The following is a 19,972-nucleotide window of genomic DNA, read 5'->3' on the forward strand; positions in this document are numbered from 1 at the left end:
CCCTCCAACATTTACCTATTCATTTAGCACCCCTGGCCCTAGAGGTAAAGAATCCATCTACCAATGCAGGATATATAAGAGATGTGGGTTTGATCCCTATGTTGGGAAGATCCCCGGGAGGAAAATCCCATGGACAGAGGAGCCTGACACATTACAGTCCATAGGGTCACAAAGAGTCAGACACAACTGAAGTAACTTAGCACATATACCTTAGCACCCCAATTATCCTGTGCTGTCTGATAAATGATAAATGCATGAAATTGTCTAAGATATGATTCCTAACTTTAAGAAGCTTTTCAGAATGAGGTGAAAGAGCTAATAATACTATAACATGTTCAACGCAAAGATGGAAATACCCACTAACTTTTATGAGTATGAGTAAAAGGAGAGCCCAATCTGGGTTTAGGAATTCAGGAAATTTTTTCTTAAACTCATCCAACTTAGTTGAGAATTAAAATATTGGTAGGGGTTAGGTAGGAGAAGATGTGGTTCAGATTTTCCAGGCAATGGAAATAGCTTGTGCAAAAAGCCCAGCTAAAAGGAAATTCATGATTTGAGAAAGGGAAAAGCAAAGTATAAAGGCAGAGAAGTAGATGGAGGACAGATCACAGAAGGTCTTAAATACCATTTCAAGGAGATTAGGATTTTATTCTACAAGAAAAGGGGTACTATTAAAGAATGTCAAACATGGCAGTATCCTGATCTTATGTGCATTTAAGGAAACCATTCTGGTATAGCTGTGGAAAGGATCAATTTGAAGTAGACTGCTATAGTATTTTGGGGCCAAGAAAAAGAAAAATTGGTTTGGGGAACTTAGACAGAAGGGGGTAGAACAGAGACATATTTACTGATTGGCTGATTATATAAGGGGTGAAGGCAAACAAAGCAAAGGCATAAGCCTAAGCTTTCCAGTTGGGCAAAGTGGTGAATGGGTGATGCAATTGGGAGAAACAGAAGAAAGCGAGCAGTTGCGAGGGAGCTTGCTTATTTCAGCAACGGCCAAATGATTAGAGCAGAAGTTAAACTTTCTTTTCTGCAGGATTTCTGCCTCCAAAATGTAAGTTAAAACCACTTGAAGTAAACAAGACAGAGGTTAACATGTCATTTTTTCTTCTAATCTAGGATATCACTTATCGACCACACATTCTTAACACCTAAGTTAGCTTTCCTGCATGATCCCATAAGAAAAAACTGTGAAAGTCATTAAGTGTCCTGTGAGCATTAGTTCAGTTCAGTCTCTCAGTCATGTCTGACTCTTTGAGACCCCATGGAAGGCAGCACACTAGACTTCGCTGTCCATCACCAACTTCTGGAGCCTACTCAAACTCACGTCCATCACATCGAAGATGCCATCCAACCATCTTATCCTCTGATGTCCCCTTCTCCTCCTGCCTTCAATCTTTCCCAGCATTAGGGTCTTTTCCAATGAGTCACCTCTTCACATCAGGTGGCCAAAGTATTGGAGTTTCAGCTTCAGCATCAGTCCTTCCAATGAATATTCAGAGTTGATTTCCTTTAGGATAAACTGGTTGGATCTCCCTGGAGTCCGAGGGACTCTCAAGAGTCTTCTCCAACACCACCGTTCAAAAGCATCAATTCTTTGGTGCTCAGTTTTCTTTATAGTCCAACTCTCACATCCATAAATGACTACTGGAAAAACCATAGCTTTGATTAGACAGATCTTTGTAGGTAAAGTAATGTCTCTGCTTTTTAATATTCTGTCTAGGATGGTTGCAGATTTTCTTCCAAGGAGCAAGTGTCTTTTAATTTCCTGCCTGCAATCACCATCTGCAGTGATTTTGGCACCGCAAAAAATAAAGTCTCTCACTGTTTCCATTGTTTTCCCATCTATTTTCCATGAAGTGATGAGACCAGAAACCATGATCAAAGTTTTCTGAAAGTTGAGTTTTAAGCCAACTTTTTCACTCTCTTCTTTCACTTTCATCAAGAGGTTCTTTAGTTCTTCTTTGCTTTCTGCCACAAGGGTGGTGCCATCTGTGTATCTGAGGTTATTGATATTTCTCCCAGCAATCTTGATTTCAGCTTGCGCTTCCTCCAGCTCACCATTTCACATGATTTATTCTGCATATAAGTTAAACAAGCAGGGTGACAATATATAGCCTTGACATACTCCTTTTACTATTTGGAACCAGTCTGTTGTTCTATGTCCAGTTCTAACTGCTGCTTCTTAACCTGCATACAGATTTCTCAGGAGGCAGGTCAGGTGGTCTCGTATTCCCATCTTTTTCAGAATTTTCCACAGTTTGTTGCGATCCACACAGGCAAAGGCTTTGGCATAGTCAATAAAGCAAAAGTAGATGCTTTTCTGGAAATCTCTTGCTTTTTTGATGATCCCGCAAATGTTGGCAATTTGATCTCCAATTCCTCTGCCTTTTCTAAAACCAGCTTGAACATCTGGAAGTTCACAGTTCAGGTACTGTTGAAGCCTGGCTTGAGAATTTTGAGCATTACTTCGCTAGCGTGTGAGACAAGTGCAATTGTGCAGTAGTTTGAACATTCTTTGGCATTGCCTTTCTTTGGAACGATAATGAAAACTGACCTTTTCCAGTCCTTCGGCCACTGCTGAGTTTCACAGATTTGCTGACATATTGAGCGCAGCATGTTCACAGCATCATCTTTTAGGATTTGAAATAGCTCAACTGGAATTCCATCCCCTCCACTAGCTTTGTTGGTAGTGATGCTTCCTAAGGCCCACTTGACTTTGTATTCCAGGATGTCTGGCTCTAGGTGAGTGATCACACCATCATGGTTATCTGGGTCGTGAAGATCTTTTTTGTACAGTTCTTCTGTGTATTCTTGCCACCTCTTCTTAATATCTTCTGCTTCTGTTAGGTCCATACCATTTCAGTCCTTTATTGTGCCCATCTTTGCATGAAATGTTCCCTTGGTATCTCTAATTTTCTTGAAGAGATCTCTAGTCTTTTCCATTCTATTGTTTCACTCTATTTCTTTGCATTGATTTCTGAGGAAGGCTTTCCTGCCTTTCCTTGCTTTTCTTTGGAACTCTGCATTCAAATGGGTGTATCTTTTCTTTTCTCCTTTGCCTTTAGCTTCTCTTCTTTTCTCAGCTATTTGTAAGGTCTCCTCAGACAACCATTTGGCCTTTTTTTTGTTCTTTTTCTTGGGGATGGTCTTGATCACTGCCTCCTGTACAATTTCACAAACCTCTGTCCATAGTTCTTCAGGCACTCTATCAGTCAGATCTAATCCCTTGAATCTATTTCTTACTTCCACTGTATAATCATAAGGGATTTGATTTAGGTCATACCTGAATGGTCTAGTGGTTTTCCCCACTTTCTTCAACTTAAGTCTGAATTTGGCAACAAGGAGTTCATAATCTGAGCCACAGTCAGCTCCCAGTCTTGTTTTTTGCTGACTGTATAGAGCTTCTCCATCTTTGACTGCAAAGAATATAATCAATCTTATTTCAGTACTGACCATCTGGTGATACCCATGTGTAGAGTCTTCTCTTGCACTGTTGAAGAGGTTGTTTGCTATGACCAGTGCTATTCTCTTGGCAAAACTCTGTTAGCCTTTGACCTGCTTCATTTTGTACTCCAAGGTCAAATTTGCCTGTTACTCCAGGTAGCTCTCGACTTCCTACTTTTGCATTCCAGTTTCCTATAATGAACAGGCCATCTTTTTTGCGTGTTAGCATGGGGACTAGAAAGATGTGGAAATATTATGAGTCTGTATAAGTTTATAAGGAGATAGTGGGTACTCAAATTTTAACAATAAAATATCAGATACTGAGGTATGGTCATGCTAGAGGCATAATTTTAATGAGCCAACATCAGTTTATTGAAGTGTCACACTTCAGAAGAGAGATTCTCAACTGTTACAGTGTATAAAGTTCATCTGGGTTGTGTGTTAAAGTGCAGATTCTCAAGGTCCTCCCACGGGTTTAAACTAATAGGTTTGGATTGAGTTCTGTGAAACTGATTCTATAATATGTAGTCTTGGACCACACTTTGAGAAATACTCCTTTAAGAACTGATTTGGTGGATAAATCTCCTTCCAAGGAAGGCAATTTAATATATAAAATGTTCTTGTCAATAGATTTTTAAACAACAGAATCAATTCCTTTCTTCTTTCATCTGTCTATCCATCTATCTATCTATCACGTATTTGTCTATTACCTATCATCTATCTATCACCTATCTGTCTTTATAGTAAACCCTGAAATTCTTTAATTATTTGGGGGAAAAGAAGCAAAAGTTACCAATGCTATCTCTAAACTGCAAATTCCTATGTATATGCCTCTGAAAATGGAAGTAGGGAAGAGCAACTGGCTAGAACAAAATCCCCAAATGCTTTTAACATAAATTTTATGTGAGATAAAAGTAAATACTAGTGTCTCCCTCTTAGAGATTTTGTTATACCTGCCCCACCTCACCCATGCAATTATAGCACTGTAATTTTCTCACATGTTCAGGAGCCAAGAAAATCTGGTTCAGCTCAATTTCCCACATTTAATATTTAATATCAGACATCATTTTTAAAAATTGAAGTGTAAAATTAATTTTAATTTTGAATGTATTTTTAAAAATGAAATCCCTATATGTTCACTTCCTCCCCTTCCCTGTCCAGAATCTCTTCCTTAGTTTTTGAAGGATATCGGGTGGAATGGACACTGGCACCGGTGGGGGTCTCTATTAATGTAGGCATCATTATGGCTGCTTTGGCCTTGGTCCCCAAGTGAACTGACCACAGCTCAGTTGGTACTATCACATACCACTGGAATCTAAAGGACATGCACTTGCGGGACCACTGCAGTTCCAAGAATCATCATCATTTCAGTTGCTCAGTCCTATCCGATTCTTTGTGATCCCCATGAACTGCAGCACGCCAGGCCTCCTTGTCCATCACCAACTGCTGGAGTCTACCCAAACCCATGTCCATTGAGTCAGTGATGCCATCCAACCATCCCATTCTCTGTCGTCCCCTTTTCCTCCTGCCCTCAAACTTTCCCAGCATCAGGATCTTTTCAAATGAGTCAGCTCTTCGCATTAGGTGGCCAAAGTATTGGAGTTTCAGCTTCAACATCAGTCCTTCAAATGAACACCCAGGACTGATCTCCTTTAGGATGTACTAGTTGGATCTCCTTGCAGTCCAAGGGCCTCTCAAGAGTATTCTCCCACACCATAGTTCAAAACCATCAATTCTTCGGTGCTCGGCTTTCTTTATAGTCCAACTCTCACATTCATATATGACTACTGGAAAAACCATAGCCTTGACTAGATGAACCTTTGTTGACAAAGGAATGTCTCTGATTTTTAACATGTTGTCTAGGTTGGTCATAACTTTCTTTCCAAGGAGTAAGCATCTTTTAATTTCATGACTGCAATCACCATCTGCAGTGATTTTGGAACCCCAAAAAATAAACTCAGCCACTGTTTCCCCATCTATTTGCCATGAAATGATGGGACCGGATGCCACGATCTTAGTTTTCTGAATGTTGAGCTTTAAGCCAACTTTTTCACTCTCCTCTTTCACTTTCATCAAGAGGCTCTTTAGTTCCTCTTCACTTTCTGCCATAAGGGTGGTGTCATCTGCATGTCTGAGGTTATTGATATTTCTTCTGGCAATCTTGATTCCAGCCTGTGCTTCCTCCAGCCCAGTATTTCTCATGATGTACTCTGCATATAAGTTAAATAAGCAGGGTGACAATATACAGCCCTGACATACTCCTTTCCGCATTTGGAACCAGTCTGCTGTTCCATGTCCAGTTCGAAATGTTGCTTCCTGACCTGCATACAGGTTTCTCAAGAGGCAGGTCAGGTGGTCTGGTATTCCCATCTCTTTCAGAATTTTCCACAGTTTATTGTGATCTACACAGCCAAAGGCTTTGGCATAGTCAATAAAGCAGAAATAGATGTTTTTCTGGAACTCTCTTGCTTTTTTGATGATCCAGAGAATGTTGGCAATTTGATCTCTGGTTCCTCTGCCTTTTCTAAAACCAGCTTGAACATCTGGAAGTTCACGGTTAACGTATTGCTAAAGCCTGGCTTGGAGAATTTTGAGTATTATTTTACTAGCGTGTGAGATGAGTGCAATTGTGCAGTAGTTTGAGCATTCTTTGGCATTGCCTTTCTTTGAGATTGGAATGAAAACTGACGTTTTCCAGTCCTGTGGCCACTGCTGAGTTTTCCAGATTTGCTGACATATTGAGTGGAGCACATTCACAGCATCATCTTTTAGGATTTGAAATAGCTCAACTGGAATTCCATCCCCTCCACACTAGCTTTGTTTGTAGTGATGCTTCCTAAAGCCCACTTGACTTCACATTCGAGGATATCTGGCTCTAGGTGAGTGATCACACCGTCTTGATTATCTGGGTCGTGAAGATCTTTTTGTACATTTCTTCTGTGTATTCTTCTCACCTCTTCTTAATATCTTCTGCTTCTGTTAGGTCCATACCATTTCCTAGGGAAGTTTAAAGGGGCATATGCAGGATGCTCCAGAATCTTGATGATGTACACTATCTTTGGGAGCTCTGGTTCACAATCATATCTCTATATAAATTCAACATAATTTGTTTTTAATTTTTAGAAAAAAATCTAAAATTGTATGTCATATGCCTGAATAAATCATGAAAATAATACATAGGGAAATCTAAAATAGATAAACAGAAAAGAAAAAAAAAGGAACAAACATTCCTTCCCTTTATGATGATACATCACCTGTAAACCAAAACAGGGCAGCTGAACTCAATTATTTCTGTATCTAAATGATTTTTTATGATTAAACGTTTTGAAAACTTGTGAACTGTTTCTGAAAAACCTTTTGCTCCTACTGTTAACTAGCACATAATCTGTTCTGCCCAGATGCCAGCAAAAGAGAAAAGGCATTTAATTGAGTTTCCCTCTAGCATTGTAGAATCTAAGGCAGTTTTTCCTCAATGTGTGGTCCTTCTAAGAGCTGTTCATATCAGAATCACTAGGAGAGCTTGTTAAAATGCAAATTTCTGGACCCACCAGCTACCTACTGAGTCAGCATCCTCAGGGGTGAGCTTGAATATTTGCTTTGCTCATAAGCTCCCCAAGTGATTTTTAAGCTTTCTTAGGATTTCATGTATCATTCACATGTTCTTTCACTCATTTATTCTTCAATAAACATTTACTGAATACCTTTTGTGAGCTACTTTTTCATGTTAGCTAATGGAAAGGGAGATAGTTGTCTGCAGATGAGCTTGGAGCCAGTTGAGGTTATACCAACAGACTTAGATGGGGGTGGGGAGAATTTGAAGCCACTGCTGAAAGGGCAGTGTTCACACCCCTCCCTCCACAGGAAATCATCTGCAGGGAAGGCAGAACCATTGCCCTTGAGACAGACTTTGTCCCATTTTACTGACTCCACAAGTCATCCCAAAGCCAGATGGCCTGGGCTTGGACAACCCAGCTATATCCCCCTCATTCTACAGTGACCACACAGTTTCATTCCTTACTGCACAATACTGGGTATCAGAAGGCAGAACTCTCCAGAGACACAGGAGGGTTTCTTGGTGCCTCAGGAATTTCCCTCAGGATGTCCAAGGAACATTTCACAAAAAGGCAATTCACATGGTCACTGTTCAGCAGCTTGAGTTGAAGCCACCACTTGAAATGCACCACACAGATTTTGTCTCTCCTGGGTTTTAGTTTGGGTACATTTTTTTTTCTTTCTTATTCTCTTAAAGGGAATCTGAGCCTGGCATGCTGAGATGGAAAGATAGAAGTTTATTAGCAGCCCTTAAAATTTTGCCTAACCACACACTGTGTTTTCCTAAAAGCAATTTATTCTTAGGCTTCCCATCTTTAAGGCACTTAGTGGAATTGGTCCATAACCAGTTCCCTGATCTCACTCACCACCATTCACGAACATGTCTAGTATATAATAGGTATATGCTTCCTCTCTTCCTGTGGAAACTCAACTGCTACTCACCGACATATGGTTCAGGAGTGTCTGGTCCCAGCTAAACAAAAGCTCTGGTTTATTAATATTATTCTACCTGCCATATAAAGATACAGAATTTAAAAAAAAAAGATACAGAATTTTAGATGTGAAAAGGAGTCCTTAAAAGTAACAAATTTAAAACAAATCAAAATGAATCTCAACATAATTGTCTTCCAAGAGTTTGAGGATAGCAAAAGGAAGTCAGTTTCTGCTGTCTGGCATCAACTGTAGAAAAAAAGACCCAACTCATTTTGTTATCAGGATCTTGCTATGCTTTAGGGACAATATAATGCACACTGTTTACCATGACATGAAATTATAGGAGTAGAAAACACTGTGTTTTGGGGCAGAATTTGGGATCTCATAGCCTAACTTGATCACTGTTCTTTCAATTATTTCTCTTGTTTTATACCCAGTTCACTTTCACTAATCCCTCTTTTGATAATAAAAAGAGAGAAAGGAGTGGGGAAATGAATTAAAACTCTGAGATATTTAACTGGATTTCAAAAAATGGGAGTTTACTAGGCATTGTTTTATAAGAGCAAAGAAAAAAACCATCTTAGAAAACTTTAAGTGATATTACTGATTATATATTATTTACATCAAAGAGTTCTGGTATAAATGGGACTCGTCCCATCGATAACATGAAATTACATTCCTTACTTTTGTCTCAGTCTCATTAGAATCAGCAAGTGGCATACCCTTTCTAGCTCCAAAGAATCACTGAGTTCTGTCCTTCCTTCTCAGGATCTTTATTTTCAGACACTGGAACCACCATCACTGGGACCATCAGACAGCAAAGTAAGATATCTGAAGAAATTCTAAATTCTTCCTTCTACCACAACTAATTGATTTAACAAGGCCCTATTTATTTTACCTCCATTACTTTTGCATTAGTCCCTGCTGTTGTTATTGTTCAGTCGCTAGACAGTAAAGAATCTGTCTGCAATGCAGCAGACCCAGGTTCCAACCCTGGGTTGGGAAGATTCTCTAGAGAAGGGAATGGCTACCCACTCCAGTATTTTTGCCTGGAGAATTCCACTGACAGAAAAGCCTGGCAGGCTATAGTCCATGGGGTTGCCAAGAGTTGGACATGACTAAGAGACTAAATGTATTACCCCTGGTCCTTCTCAACTCTTCAGGCCTCTACTTTAATCTCTCAGCTTCCAGTCTCACCATCTCCCATGCATTCTAGACACTACAGTCAAAGTAATCTATTTAACAGCTGGATCTAGCAATCACTTTGCGGCTAAGATCCTTTTAATGGCCCTCCCTAGTTTTCAGTATCATTGTCAACTGCCTTGGTTTAGTGAGCAAGGCCCTCTATGATCTAAACTCTGCCGACTGTTCTAGTCCTCCTTCCATTTTAATATCCAATCCAGTTTAATTACTTTTAGCCTCAATAGACTACGTTTTTCCATGCCCACAGAGCATGGCAGCCTTTTCCATGGGGAATCATAGCATTAAATCTAAGTCAAGATCTAAATTCTTTATTTTAAAGAGAAGGACACCAAGTTACAGAGAGGTTAAGTAACTTTCCCTAGGTCACACAGGTGGTTAGGAACATGAAGGAATTAGAACTCATTCTTTTAGACCTAACTGTCCAAAGTATAATTTCTCTAATCTCTTTCTGACATTGCTCTAGTGGCAAAGTAATACTCTTTGTTTGAAAATCCTAAAATGATGCAGATTATTTGGTCTTCATCAAGAAATTGGCTTAAATGTATTTATCCAAAATCTGTTACAAATGCACAGCTTCCCTTTCCCCCAAAGCAACCTATTTTTCAAAGGCCCCCTTCACTAAATCTACCAAGATTTCAATGCAGGAAAAAGCTGTCTGCTCTAACATTAATATTCAAATTAAACAGAAGTAACCAAAATAAAATCTCCCAAAGAAAATAATGGCAGAGACAGACCTTAAAATGCATATAAAATATGCTAAGAATATTCTATCACTGAAATAAATTTGACTTTCTGCAATTAATAGTAAGATAAATCTTGAAACACATCAAAATGAAGCAAATGACAACTGAAGAGAAACAGTTTGGAAAGGGTCCCATTTGAAATGTATCCGTTTGAAAACAGCCTCTGATTTTTGGCTATCATCATCATGTGCTTGTCCAAAAATTCACTTTCAAATGATATTCCCAAATGCAATCTCAAATTCAAAATGTAAGTTGGCTGGCATGTTCAAAATTTTCTCTGAGATGGACAAAATAACAATACAAGATGTTTTCAGAAGGAATAATAACTATATTCCAACACTCATTGGGTTTAATTCGTGCTTCAGATGCTGGCCTTTCCCTTCTAATTCTTTACTATCTTGTTTCTATTAAGAAATGGGAAATAGAGGAAACAGGATTATGAAGCCATTTCTAAACATCAGAGTGGTACTGAAGTAAGTTAGCAAAGAAACGCATTTTCCAGGAAAGGACAGGGAGGAAATTGGCTCACACTCAGTCTTGTCAGAAATGGTGACTGATTTGGGTTTAGTCGAATCTAATCATGCCATCATGTCCTAAACTGCATTTACGGCTATGTCAGGGCATTGGAAAGGGCATATTGCATCAGAAAAAGGCTTGGAAGAGGAACGAAAATTACCTGTTGAATAGTAGGAGAATTGGGGTTATTAGCTTACAATTTCAATAGACTCCAGAGAATCCATCCATTATATTAGCATGGTGGTGGCAGTGTGAGGGAGACAGAATAAGAGATTGAGACAGAGGGGGGAGGGAAGGAATAAGCAGAAAGTAAGGAAAGAACAGTATAATTATTGCTATTAAATATCTAATTTATAGACTAAATCAGGAAGAACACTGACCAAAAGATGCAAATGATTACTCTGGAACTTCCATTTTACTTGAAATATAAAAGCAGGGCAAGAACACACAGGGATTAACACAATAAAGACAAAACAGCGACAATCTGGAGCGGGAAAATCACACAGCATTCATACCCAGAATGCTAATAATACAATAACTCATATACAAAAGCAGGGTTTATTTCTTTCTAAGTATTACTGGAAGAATTTTGTAGTACTTTTCTTCAAGTTTGAAATGTGTTCAATATCTGAAGTCTTCTAGGACATCTAATCTCCCAAAAATACAGATGTCGTTTGAAAGCAAAGTTCTCTAGTGAAACAAATCCTATCTTTCAGATATTGAGAGAATTTGAAGGGCAGTCATTAATGCACCTTTTAGATGAATAAAATTTGTTATTAAACACCATGTTCATGAAGGATGGTAAGACTGAGATGTACGCCACCCATGGTGTCAGTGTAGTATTGACCAGTGTTGCTGAGATATAACATGAATGGTACTCACAGTTAAAAAAGATGAGAGCTCTTCTAAAAATAAGTAATCTACCCCAAAAGAATACTTCTCTGCTGATTTTATGACAAGCAAATAATAAATATCACTTTCCATTTAAAAATTAGAGTATTAATGAATAATATATTGAAGGTAGTATACACACACCTGTTAAAAAGTCATTATATAAGTTAAAAAACATTACTTCTGGGAAAAGCCAAGGAGTGATTTAAATGAAAAATGTTTCTTATTGCACATGGAATAGCTGAAGTCAATTTTTTCAGTCATAGTTAGGTTTGCCAAGATACTCTTCACCCCAGACCCTAGATTCAAGAGTAATTCTGGAGGAAAATTTACATTTGTTTGTTAGTCCCTGGCCTCATTCTTTTTCATGCCCTATCACGCATGTTGTTCCAACACAGCAAAAGCCCTTATATCCAAGGAAGCTTATCTCCTACTCCCAAATCTCCTTTTCCTCCAAAAGACTCTTTCAAGGAAGCAAACCACCATCATAACAAAATGATGGGTGTTTGAACAGGATGTGGGTGTAACCTTTGGGAAAGTTATTCAGTTTGTGTTTAACAGGATAAAGGAAACTCAGACAGGGTTAATGCACGCCTGCTCAGTCTCTAAATCATGTCTGACTCTTTGCAACCCTATGGACTGTAGCCCTTCAGGCTCCTCTGTCCACGGGATTCTCCAGGCAAGAATACTGGAGTGAGACTGGGTTAATACTCCAATGCAAGAAGCCACTTAGCTGTACAGAACTAATTGTCCACATCAAACTTGACCCAACCAGAACACAGATTCAGAAAGAAAAATGTTTTAAGTGTAATTTTTTCAGTGATCATTAATCTCAGTATCATATTAATATGGAAAGGAGGATTAAGAACTTCATCTTGCTTTTAAACTTCACCTGGATGTGGGAGGGACATCCAGAGATATACATTTTTCCCAAAAAAGTACTACCACATTCTCTTTTCTGAGGGGAAATACTTGTTTTCTGCACCTTTAAATTTTTACTTGTATTTCCTTCCCTACAAGGCAGATGGTAAAGATGAATTATCTTGAAGTTGTGGGGACTTTCTCAGTGTTTTTAATATATTTGCTTCTAGAAAGAGAAATGCTGCAGACACCAGGTAGCATCCTAGCTGAGGTATAGTACTGTTTCTTTTGTGTAACTCAGAGCTAGCGAGAAAGCTAGAAGCACACACTCAGTATATATTTAACAATACTTTCCCATCACCGACTTCACTTAAGATACTAAAATTATCATGCCTTTAAAAAAAAAAAAAAGTATGCCAAAAAAGTCACAATCTGATAAGGTTTGTTCTTTGTCTTTACCTGAGAGACCACCTAAGGACACAGGGCTTTTAAAATAATAAGGAGAATCCTTTGTTCTCTCAGGTTCCATTTAAATGGAAACTGGGTCGAAGGGCTTCCCCAGGGAGGGAAAAAAATCCAGGAGTCAAACACACAGGAGTAAGAGATTTCACTCCCACGACTGTTACCACCCTCCCAAAGAAGTTAATTAATTCTATTTTAGGGATGTTTGGGGGGTGGGGAGCACTCAGGCAGCCCATTCTCTGCAACCATAATCTCATTCTCAAATGTGGCTGAGACCATCCTCCATCTCTGACACTGGGGTGAGGGGAGCTGAGAACCTCTCAATAGCCATGGGCAACATAGCCAGTACTGCAGGCATCTGTACTCCCCAAAAGGTGTGTCCCAGCCCAAGCGCGAAGTTGGGTATTCAGACCTGCAAAGCACAATGAGAGCCATTCAAAGCAGCAAGTTACAGTACCTTAAGAAGTCTGACAGATGGGAGAAAGGCTGCGTGGCACAGCTTCCGGATGGTCCAGTTCAGGGGTCGAGGAGCATCAGTTTGATTCATGACCCCTTCCAAATTCCACCAGGAAAACCAGAAACCGCAAACCTGAGCAATGCCTAGAAAACAAACGGTCCCCCACGGCCCTGGCATCCCATGGTCATCTCCACACCTGCGAATTCCATCAGGGCAGAGGCTTCCTGCAACTTGGGAGACTAGTCAAGTGGCGTTGCTTGAGCCACTGAACCTTCTTAAGAAAGCCACCTCCCCTCTCCCTGCAGCCGTGCTCATGCATACCAAATGTGGCTGAATAGAGGCACACTGCCTGCTGCTTCGGGGAGGGGATGCATGGTTTTGAAGGAGAGGGACAGCCTGCACGGAACAGCCTGCGGTCGGAGTCAGAGCAGCCTGCTCGGAATGCGCGCTCCCTCTCCTGCTCTCCTCCCAGTAAACGCAGGTCAGGCATTGGGGGAAAACCCGGGCCATTTGCTCTGCTCACTAGGTTTGGGGGGGAGCCAGGAAGAGAGCAAAAGGGAACATCAATAAAGCCAGAACGGGGAACTTGCACTTTCTTATACAAAGCATCTTTGAGGGCTGGAAATTGGCACAGGGGGAGGGGCTAGGACACAGAAGGAGAAGGGATGCCTCGGAATGATAAGATAAACACTTCACTTTTGATTTATATGACATCATAAATTGAGAGCTATTGTAAAACGGATCTGCAATAAAAAGAATCTTTGTCGTGTTCTGGGGTTTTTATTAACTGTGATTGACGGTCCTCACCCTGATATACACATGATATAGATGACAGGAGGTAGATGGTAGAGAGAAAAGCAAACTAACACACACAGTAGAAGCGGTGAGTTATTCCTTTCATAGAAAGCAGTGTAAACTAACGTATGTTTGGCTTACCATTTAGAAATGGCAGTTTCTAAATTGGGGGTTATCCTCTCCTGAAAAGCCACTTGATACTCTATCTGCAACAAAAGTTTAACCCTTAAGGTGCCACATGGAATGCTTTCTATAAAAGATGGAGTTTCCTGAATTGGGGAATACCCACCCCTATTATTTTCTAAGGATAGCTTTAAGAGAGTTGCCACGCTGGCATGAATAGTCTTTAGGGCACCTATGTTGAGAGAGAATAAAGCAACTTTTCAATTTGAAAGCGTAAATTAAATAATTTCACTTAGAGCGGTGAAGTTCCAGTGCCTGGGAAGAGGAAGAAGTCACAACCCACTGAGACTACCTCATCTCCAGAAATCAGACCTTAGTGAGTACAGTCGACTGACTTCCGGCTGCCCAGGAGAACTCCCACATCCTTAGAGCATTTCTGTCTTAAACTTATTTTCCCTCTTTATGTCCCTCCCTATGATTGTACTGATTTTCAGTTTTTAATTAACTAGAAGAGAATGGTAAATCCCAGCTCCATGACTATTACGTATTCTGAAGCAGAATTGGAGATGTGAGAGCAGATGTGATAACACAGGGACTCTGCTGTAATTCAGAATTTGGAGCAACATGGATCCTCCCTGGAGTGTAATAAATACTTGACACATTGCATTACAACCGTATTTCCCTCACAATGCTCCTGTGTTACAGATCTGAGGACACTATTGCAGAAAATCTAGTCTACTGGTAGAATCCAGACCACTGACTTGCCTTGTGGAATAAAATTCATGCATCTGATTACATTCTATTAACCAATATCATTTTAATAGACTCCCCCTGACACACACACACATATGGTTCATTATCTGTCATCATTCTATTTCCAGCAAATGTTAAAGGCAGCTTAAAACATTAACATCTAACATGTCTGTGTCTGGCATTCCGCTAGGCACTCTAAATGCATTATGTAAGTTCATATCAACAATAACCCTATTTAGTACATGCTACTGTCATATCCACATTTCACAGATTGAGCAATTGAGATCTGGAGTAATTAGTAATGAGTAGCTAAGAATTGGAGAAGGAAATGGCAACCCGCTCTGGTGTTCTTACCTGGAGAATCCCAGGGACGGGGGAGCCTGGTGGGCTGCCGTCTATGGGGTCACACAGAGTCGGACACAACTGCAGTGACTTAGCAGCAGCAGCAGCTAAGAATTGAGACTTTCCTGGTAGCTCAGATGGTAAAGAATCTGCCTGCAATGCAGGAGACCCGGGTTTGGTCTCCTGGGAATTAACATAACTAATAAAACCGGGATTTAGATTGAAACTAGTCTACAAGACTATAAAGACAAGCTTTCTCTTCTCTCCTACTTCTTTCATAGTTAAGGCAGCCACAGCAATTAAGTCATTGCCTCAACTTTCTGGTGACTTAACCTTATATAAGAGTTGACTGTGATATTAAATGGTTTGCCTTGGAAACAAACAGAGATCATTCTGTCGTTTTTGAGATTACATCCAAGTACTGCATTTCGGCCTCTTTTGTTGACCATGATGGCTACTCCATTTCTCCTGAGGGATTCCTGCCCGCAGTAGTAGATATAATGGTCATCTGAGTTAAATTCACCCATTCCAGTCCATTTTAGTTCGCTGATTCCTAGAATGTCGACATTCACTTTTGCCATCTCTTGTTTGACCACTTCCAATTTGCCTTGATTCATGGACCTGACATTCCAGGTTCCTATGCAATATTGCTCTTTACAGCATCGGACCTTGCTTCTATCATCAGTCACATCCACACCTGGGTATTCTTTTAGCTTTGGCTCCATCCCTTCATTCTTTCTGGAGTTATTTCTCCACTGATCTCCAGTAGCATATTGGGCACCTACTGACCTGGCGAGTTCCTCTTTCAGTATCCTATCATTTTGCCTTTTCATACTGTTTATGGGGTTCTCAAGGCAAGAATACTGAAGTGGTTTGCCATTCCCTTCTCCAGTGGACCACATTCTGTCAGACCTACAAGACCTTTTAGAACTAACACCCAAAAAGATGTCCTTTTCATTAGAGGGGACTGGAATGCAAAAGTAGGAAGTGAAGAAACACCTGTAGTAACAGGCAAATTTGGCCTTGGAATACGGAATGAAGCAGGGCAGACTAATAGAGTTTTGCCAAGAAAATGCACTGGTCATAACAAACACCCTCTTCCAACAACACAAGAGAAGACTCTATACATGGACATCACCAGATGCAACATCGAAATCAGATTGATTATATTCTTTGCAGCCAAAGATGGAAAAACTCTATATAGTCAGCAAAAACAAGACCGGGAGCTGACTGTGGCTCAGACCATGAACTCCTTATTGCCAAATTCAGACTGAAATTGAAGAAAGTAGGGAAAACCACTAGACCATTCAGGTATGACCTAAATCAAATCCCTTATGATTATACAGTGGAAGTGAGAAATAGATTTACAGGACTAGATGTGATAGACAGAGTGCCTGATGAACTATGGAATGAGGTTCATGACACTGTACAGGAGACAGGGATCAAGACCATCCCCATGGAAAAGAAATGCAAAAATGCAAAATGGCTGTCTGGGGAGGCTTTACAAATAGCTGTGAAAAGAAGAGAAGCAAAAAGCAAAGGAGAAAAGGAAAGATATAAGCATCTGAAGGCAGAGTTCCAAAGAATAGCAAGAAGAGATAAGAAAGCCTTCTTCAGCGATCAATGCAAAGAAATAGAGGGAAACAACAGAATGGGAAAGACTAGAGATCTCTTCAAGAAAATTAGAGATACCAAGGGAACATTTAATGTGAAGATGGGCTCAATAAAGGACAGAAATGGTGTGGACCTAACAGAAGCAGAAGATATTAAGAAGAGGTGAGAAGAATACACAGAAGAAATGTACAAAAAAGATCTTCACAACCCAGATAATCACGATGGTGTGATCACTGACCTAGAGCCAGACATCCTGGAATGTGAAGTCAAGTGGGCCTTAGAAAGCATCACTACGAACAAAGCTAGTGAAGGGGATGGAATTCCAGTTGAGCTATTTCAAATCCTGAAAGATGATGCTGTGAAAGTGCTGCACTCAATATGTCAGCACATTTGGGAAAGTCAGCAGTGGCCACAGGACTGGAAAACGTCAGTTTTCATTCCAATCCCAAAGAAAGGCAATGCCAAAGAATGCTCAAACCACTGCACAATCGCACTCATCTCACACGCTAGTAAACTAATGCTCAAAATTCTCCAAGCCAGGCTTCAGCAATATGTGAACCGTGAACTTCCTGATGTTCAAGCTGGTTTTAGAAAAGGCAGAGGAACCAGAGATCAAATTGCCAACATCTGCTGGATCATTGAAAAAGCAAGAGAGTTCCAGAAAAAACATCTATTTCTGCTTTATAGACTATGCCAAAGCCTTTGACTGTATGGATCACAATAAACTGTGGAAAATTCTGAAAGAGATGGGAATACCAGACCACCTGACCTGCCTCTTGAGAAATTTGTATGCAGGTCAGGAAGCAACAGTTAGAACTGTACATGAAACAACAGACTGGTTCCAAATAGGAAAAGGAGTACGTTAAGGCTGTATATTGTCACTCTGCTCATTTAACTTATATGCAGAGTACATCATGAGAAATGCTGGGCTGGAAGAAACACAAACTGGAATCAAGATTGCCGGGAGAAATATCAATAACCTCAGATATGCAGATGACACCACCCTTATGGCAGAAAGTGAAGAGGAACTAAAAAGCCTCTTGATGAAAGTGAAAGTGGAGAGTGAAAAAGTTGGCTTAAAGCTCAACATTCAGAAAACGAAGATCATGGCATCTGGTCCCACCACTTCATGGGAAATAGATGGGGAAACAGTGGAAACTGTGTCAGGCTTTATTTTTTTTTTGGTCTCCAAAATCACTGCAGGTTGTGACTGCAGCCATGAAATTAAAAGACGCTTACTCCTTGGAAGGAAAGTTATGACCAACCTAGATAGCATATTCAAAAGCAGAGACATTACTTTGCCAACAAAGGTCCATCTAGTCAAGGCTATGGTTTTTTCTGTGGTCATGTATGGATGTGAGAGTTGGACTGTGAAGAAGGCTGAGCGCCGAAGAATTGATGCTTTTGAATTGTGGTGTTGGAGAAGACTCTTGAGAGTCCCTTGACTGCAAGGAGATCCAACCAGTCCATTCTGAAGAGCTCAGTCTTGGGTGTTCCTTGGAAGGAATGATGCTAAAGCTGAAACTCCAGTATTTTGGCCACCTCATGCGAAGAGTTGACTCATTGGAAAAGACTGTGATGCTGGGAGGGATTGGGGTCAGGAGGAGAAGGGAACGACAGAGGATGAGATGGCTGGATGGCATCACTGACTCGACAGACGTGAGTCTGGGTGAACTCCGGGATTTGGTGATGGACAGGGAGGCCTGGCCTGCTGCGATTCATGGGGTTGCGAAGAGTCGGACACGACTGAGCGACTGAACTGAACTGAACTGAAGAGTTGACTAAAAGATCATGAAGAAGAAATGCTGAGCATTTGTTTCGGATCTTTGGTTTGAGGTTGATGTAGTAAAAAGGTAAACCATGAATTCTGGAATCAGCCTGCATGGTTTGCATTCTAATTCTGACCCCTATGCCTTGGGTTTCCCTGGTGGCTTGATGATAAAGAATCCACCTGCAATGCAGGAGATGTGGGTTCCATCCTTGGATTGAGAAGATCCTTTGGGGAAGGAAATGGTAACCCACCCCAGTATTCTTGCCTGGGAAATCCCAAAGACAGAGGAGCCTGGAGGGCTACAGACCATGGCGTTACAAAAGAGTTGGTCACATCTTAGTGACTAAACAACAACTCTGTGCCTTAGTCTTCATCTGTAAGAGGGAGACAAAAATGAAACAATACACACACAAGGCTGTGAAGACTAAGAGAGCTAAGATATCAGTGAATCACTTTGAACAGTGCCTGGTGTATTCTGAGTCCCTTATACTATGATTTATCACCTAGGCAGCAAGTACTGATGCTACGGATGCTACTTTTGCCTGTTGGTGATTTCCTGAAGTCTACACAAGTGTATATACTTTCAGTACTAGGTAATGATTCAAGCAAGGCATATTAAACCTGACAACTTCTTTTGAGTTACCCTGAGTTTAGTTAATAGGGTAGAGAGAAAGGTGGGAGACTACTAGGGCAGTATGGATTTCCTCATGCTATACTGCAGAGTGATATTCATCAGATTTTAAGATGTAGCTTTTGGTTAGGCTACAAAGCACCAGCCTCCCAGCACATCCAGCATCTAAGATCTTAGATGCTATTAAGAAGTTGGTTCCCTTGCAGCTCTGTAAAAATGCTGAAACACTGCAGTTGACTCTCCCCTGCCCCCCACTGTTCCTCACTGTAAAGGACCCCACAAAAAGTGACAGCACCATTCCAAAAACACACAGCCTTTGATCCTCCTAGCCCCTTTAATTTTTACTGAATAACTTTGGTCAAAGAGAATAGTTAGAACTCTGGAATGGAGGAGGAGGAGGATTCACAGCCCTCTCTAATGGAAATTAGAGGAGTGAGCACAAAACCTCCAGAGACTTGGAGACTACAGCGGAAAGATCAAAGAAAAATAATAGTGCATGAAAAGAGGTTTTCTCCCGTTGTTGGAATAGTTTGGGCCAAAATTGTTTGCTATCACAACATCTAAAGCAGAGTTTTCAGGATCCCAACCTGCTACAAGAAATGATATTTTCACATGGAATGGTATCTTTCTGGGTTTTAGAGAGGAGTCTAATGAGGAAAGAGCAGAGAAGAGCAAGTCCAGCCCCAGACGTCTGCATTTCATAAATCCAAAATGCTTGTTTTACCAGTTTTAAGAATGTGGATGTTCACAAATCTACAGAATAAATTCCAACAGACTTAGAAGCCTGACATGACCACATTAGTTTTCAGTATCCTCCGAAATAGCAAACCCAGCACATCAAATTTTTGTACTCCAAAGCCTGCCTTTCAATAAAC

At 40.4% G+C, this 19,972-nt stretch overlaps 1 protein-coding gene across 6 annotated transcripts in view; it reads right to left on the reverse strand.

Moving 5' to 3' along the window:
• Nucleotides 1–14,850, reverse strand: part of TRPM3 (transient receptor potential cation channel subfamily M member 3) — a 607,343-nt gene extending 592,493 nt beyond the window's left edge. For 4 of the 6 annotated variants that reach the window (XM_059889200.1, XM_059889199.1, XM_059889198.1 and 1 more), the window contains exon 1: nt 13,069–14,850. In XM_059889200.1, the coding sequence (XP_059745183.1) occupies nt 13,069–13,245 (177 nt within the window). In that variant the 5' untranslated portion in view covers nt 13,246–14,850. The remainder of the gene's footprint in view (nt 1–13,068) is intronic. The other 2 variants (XM_059889204.1, NM_001076236.2) reach the window with 2 other exon arrangements.
• Between the last annotated feature and the right edge of the window lie 5,122 nt (nt 14,851–19,972).

This window comes from Bos taurus, chromosome 8 (genome assembly GCF_002263795.3).
Source record: "Bos taurus isolate L1 Dominette 01449 registration number 42190680 breed Hereford chromosome 8, ARS-UCD2.0, whole genome shotgun sequence".
NCBI classification, from domain to species: domain Eukaryota; kingdom Metazoa; phylum Chordata; class Mammalia; order Artiodactyla; family Bovidae; genus Bos; species Bos taurus.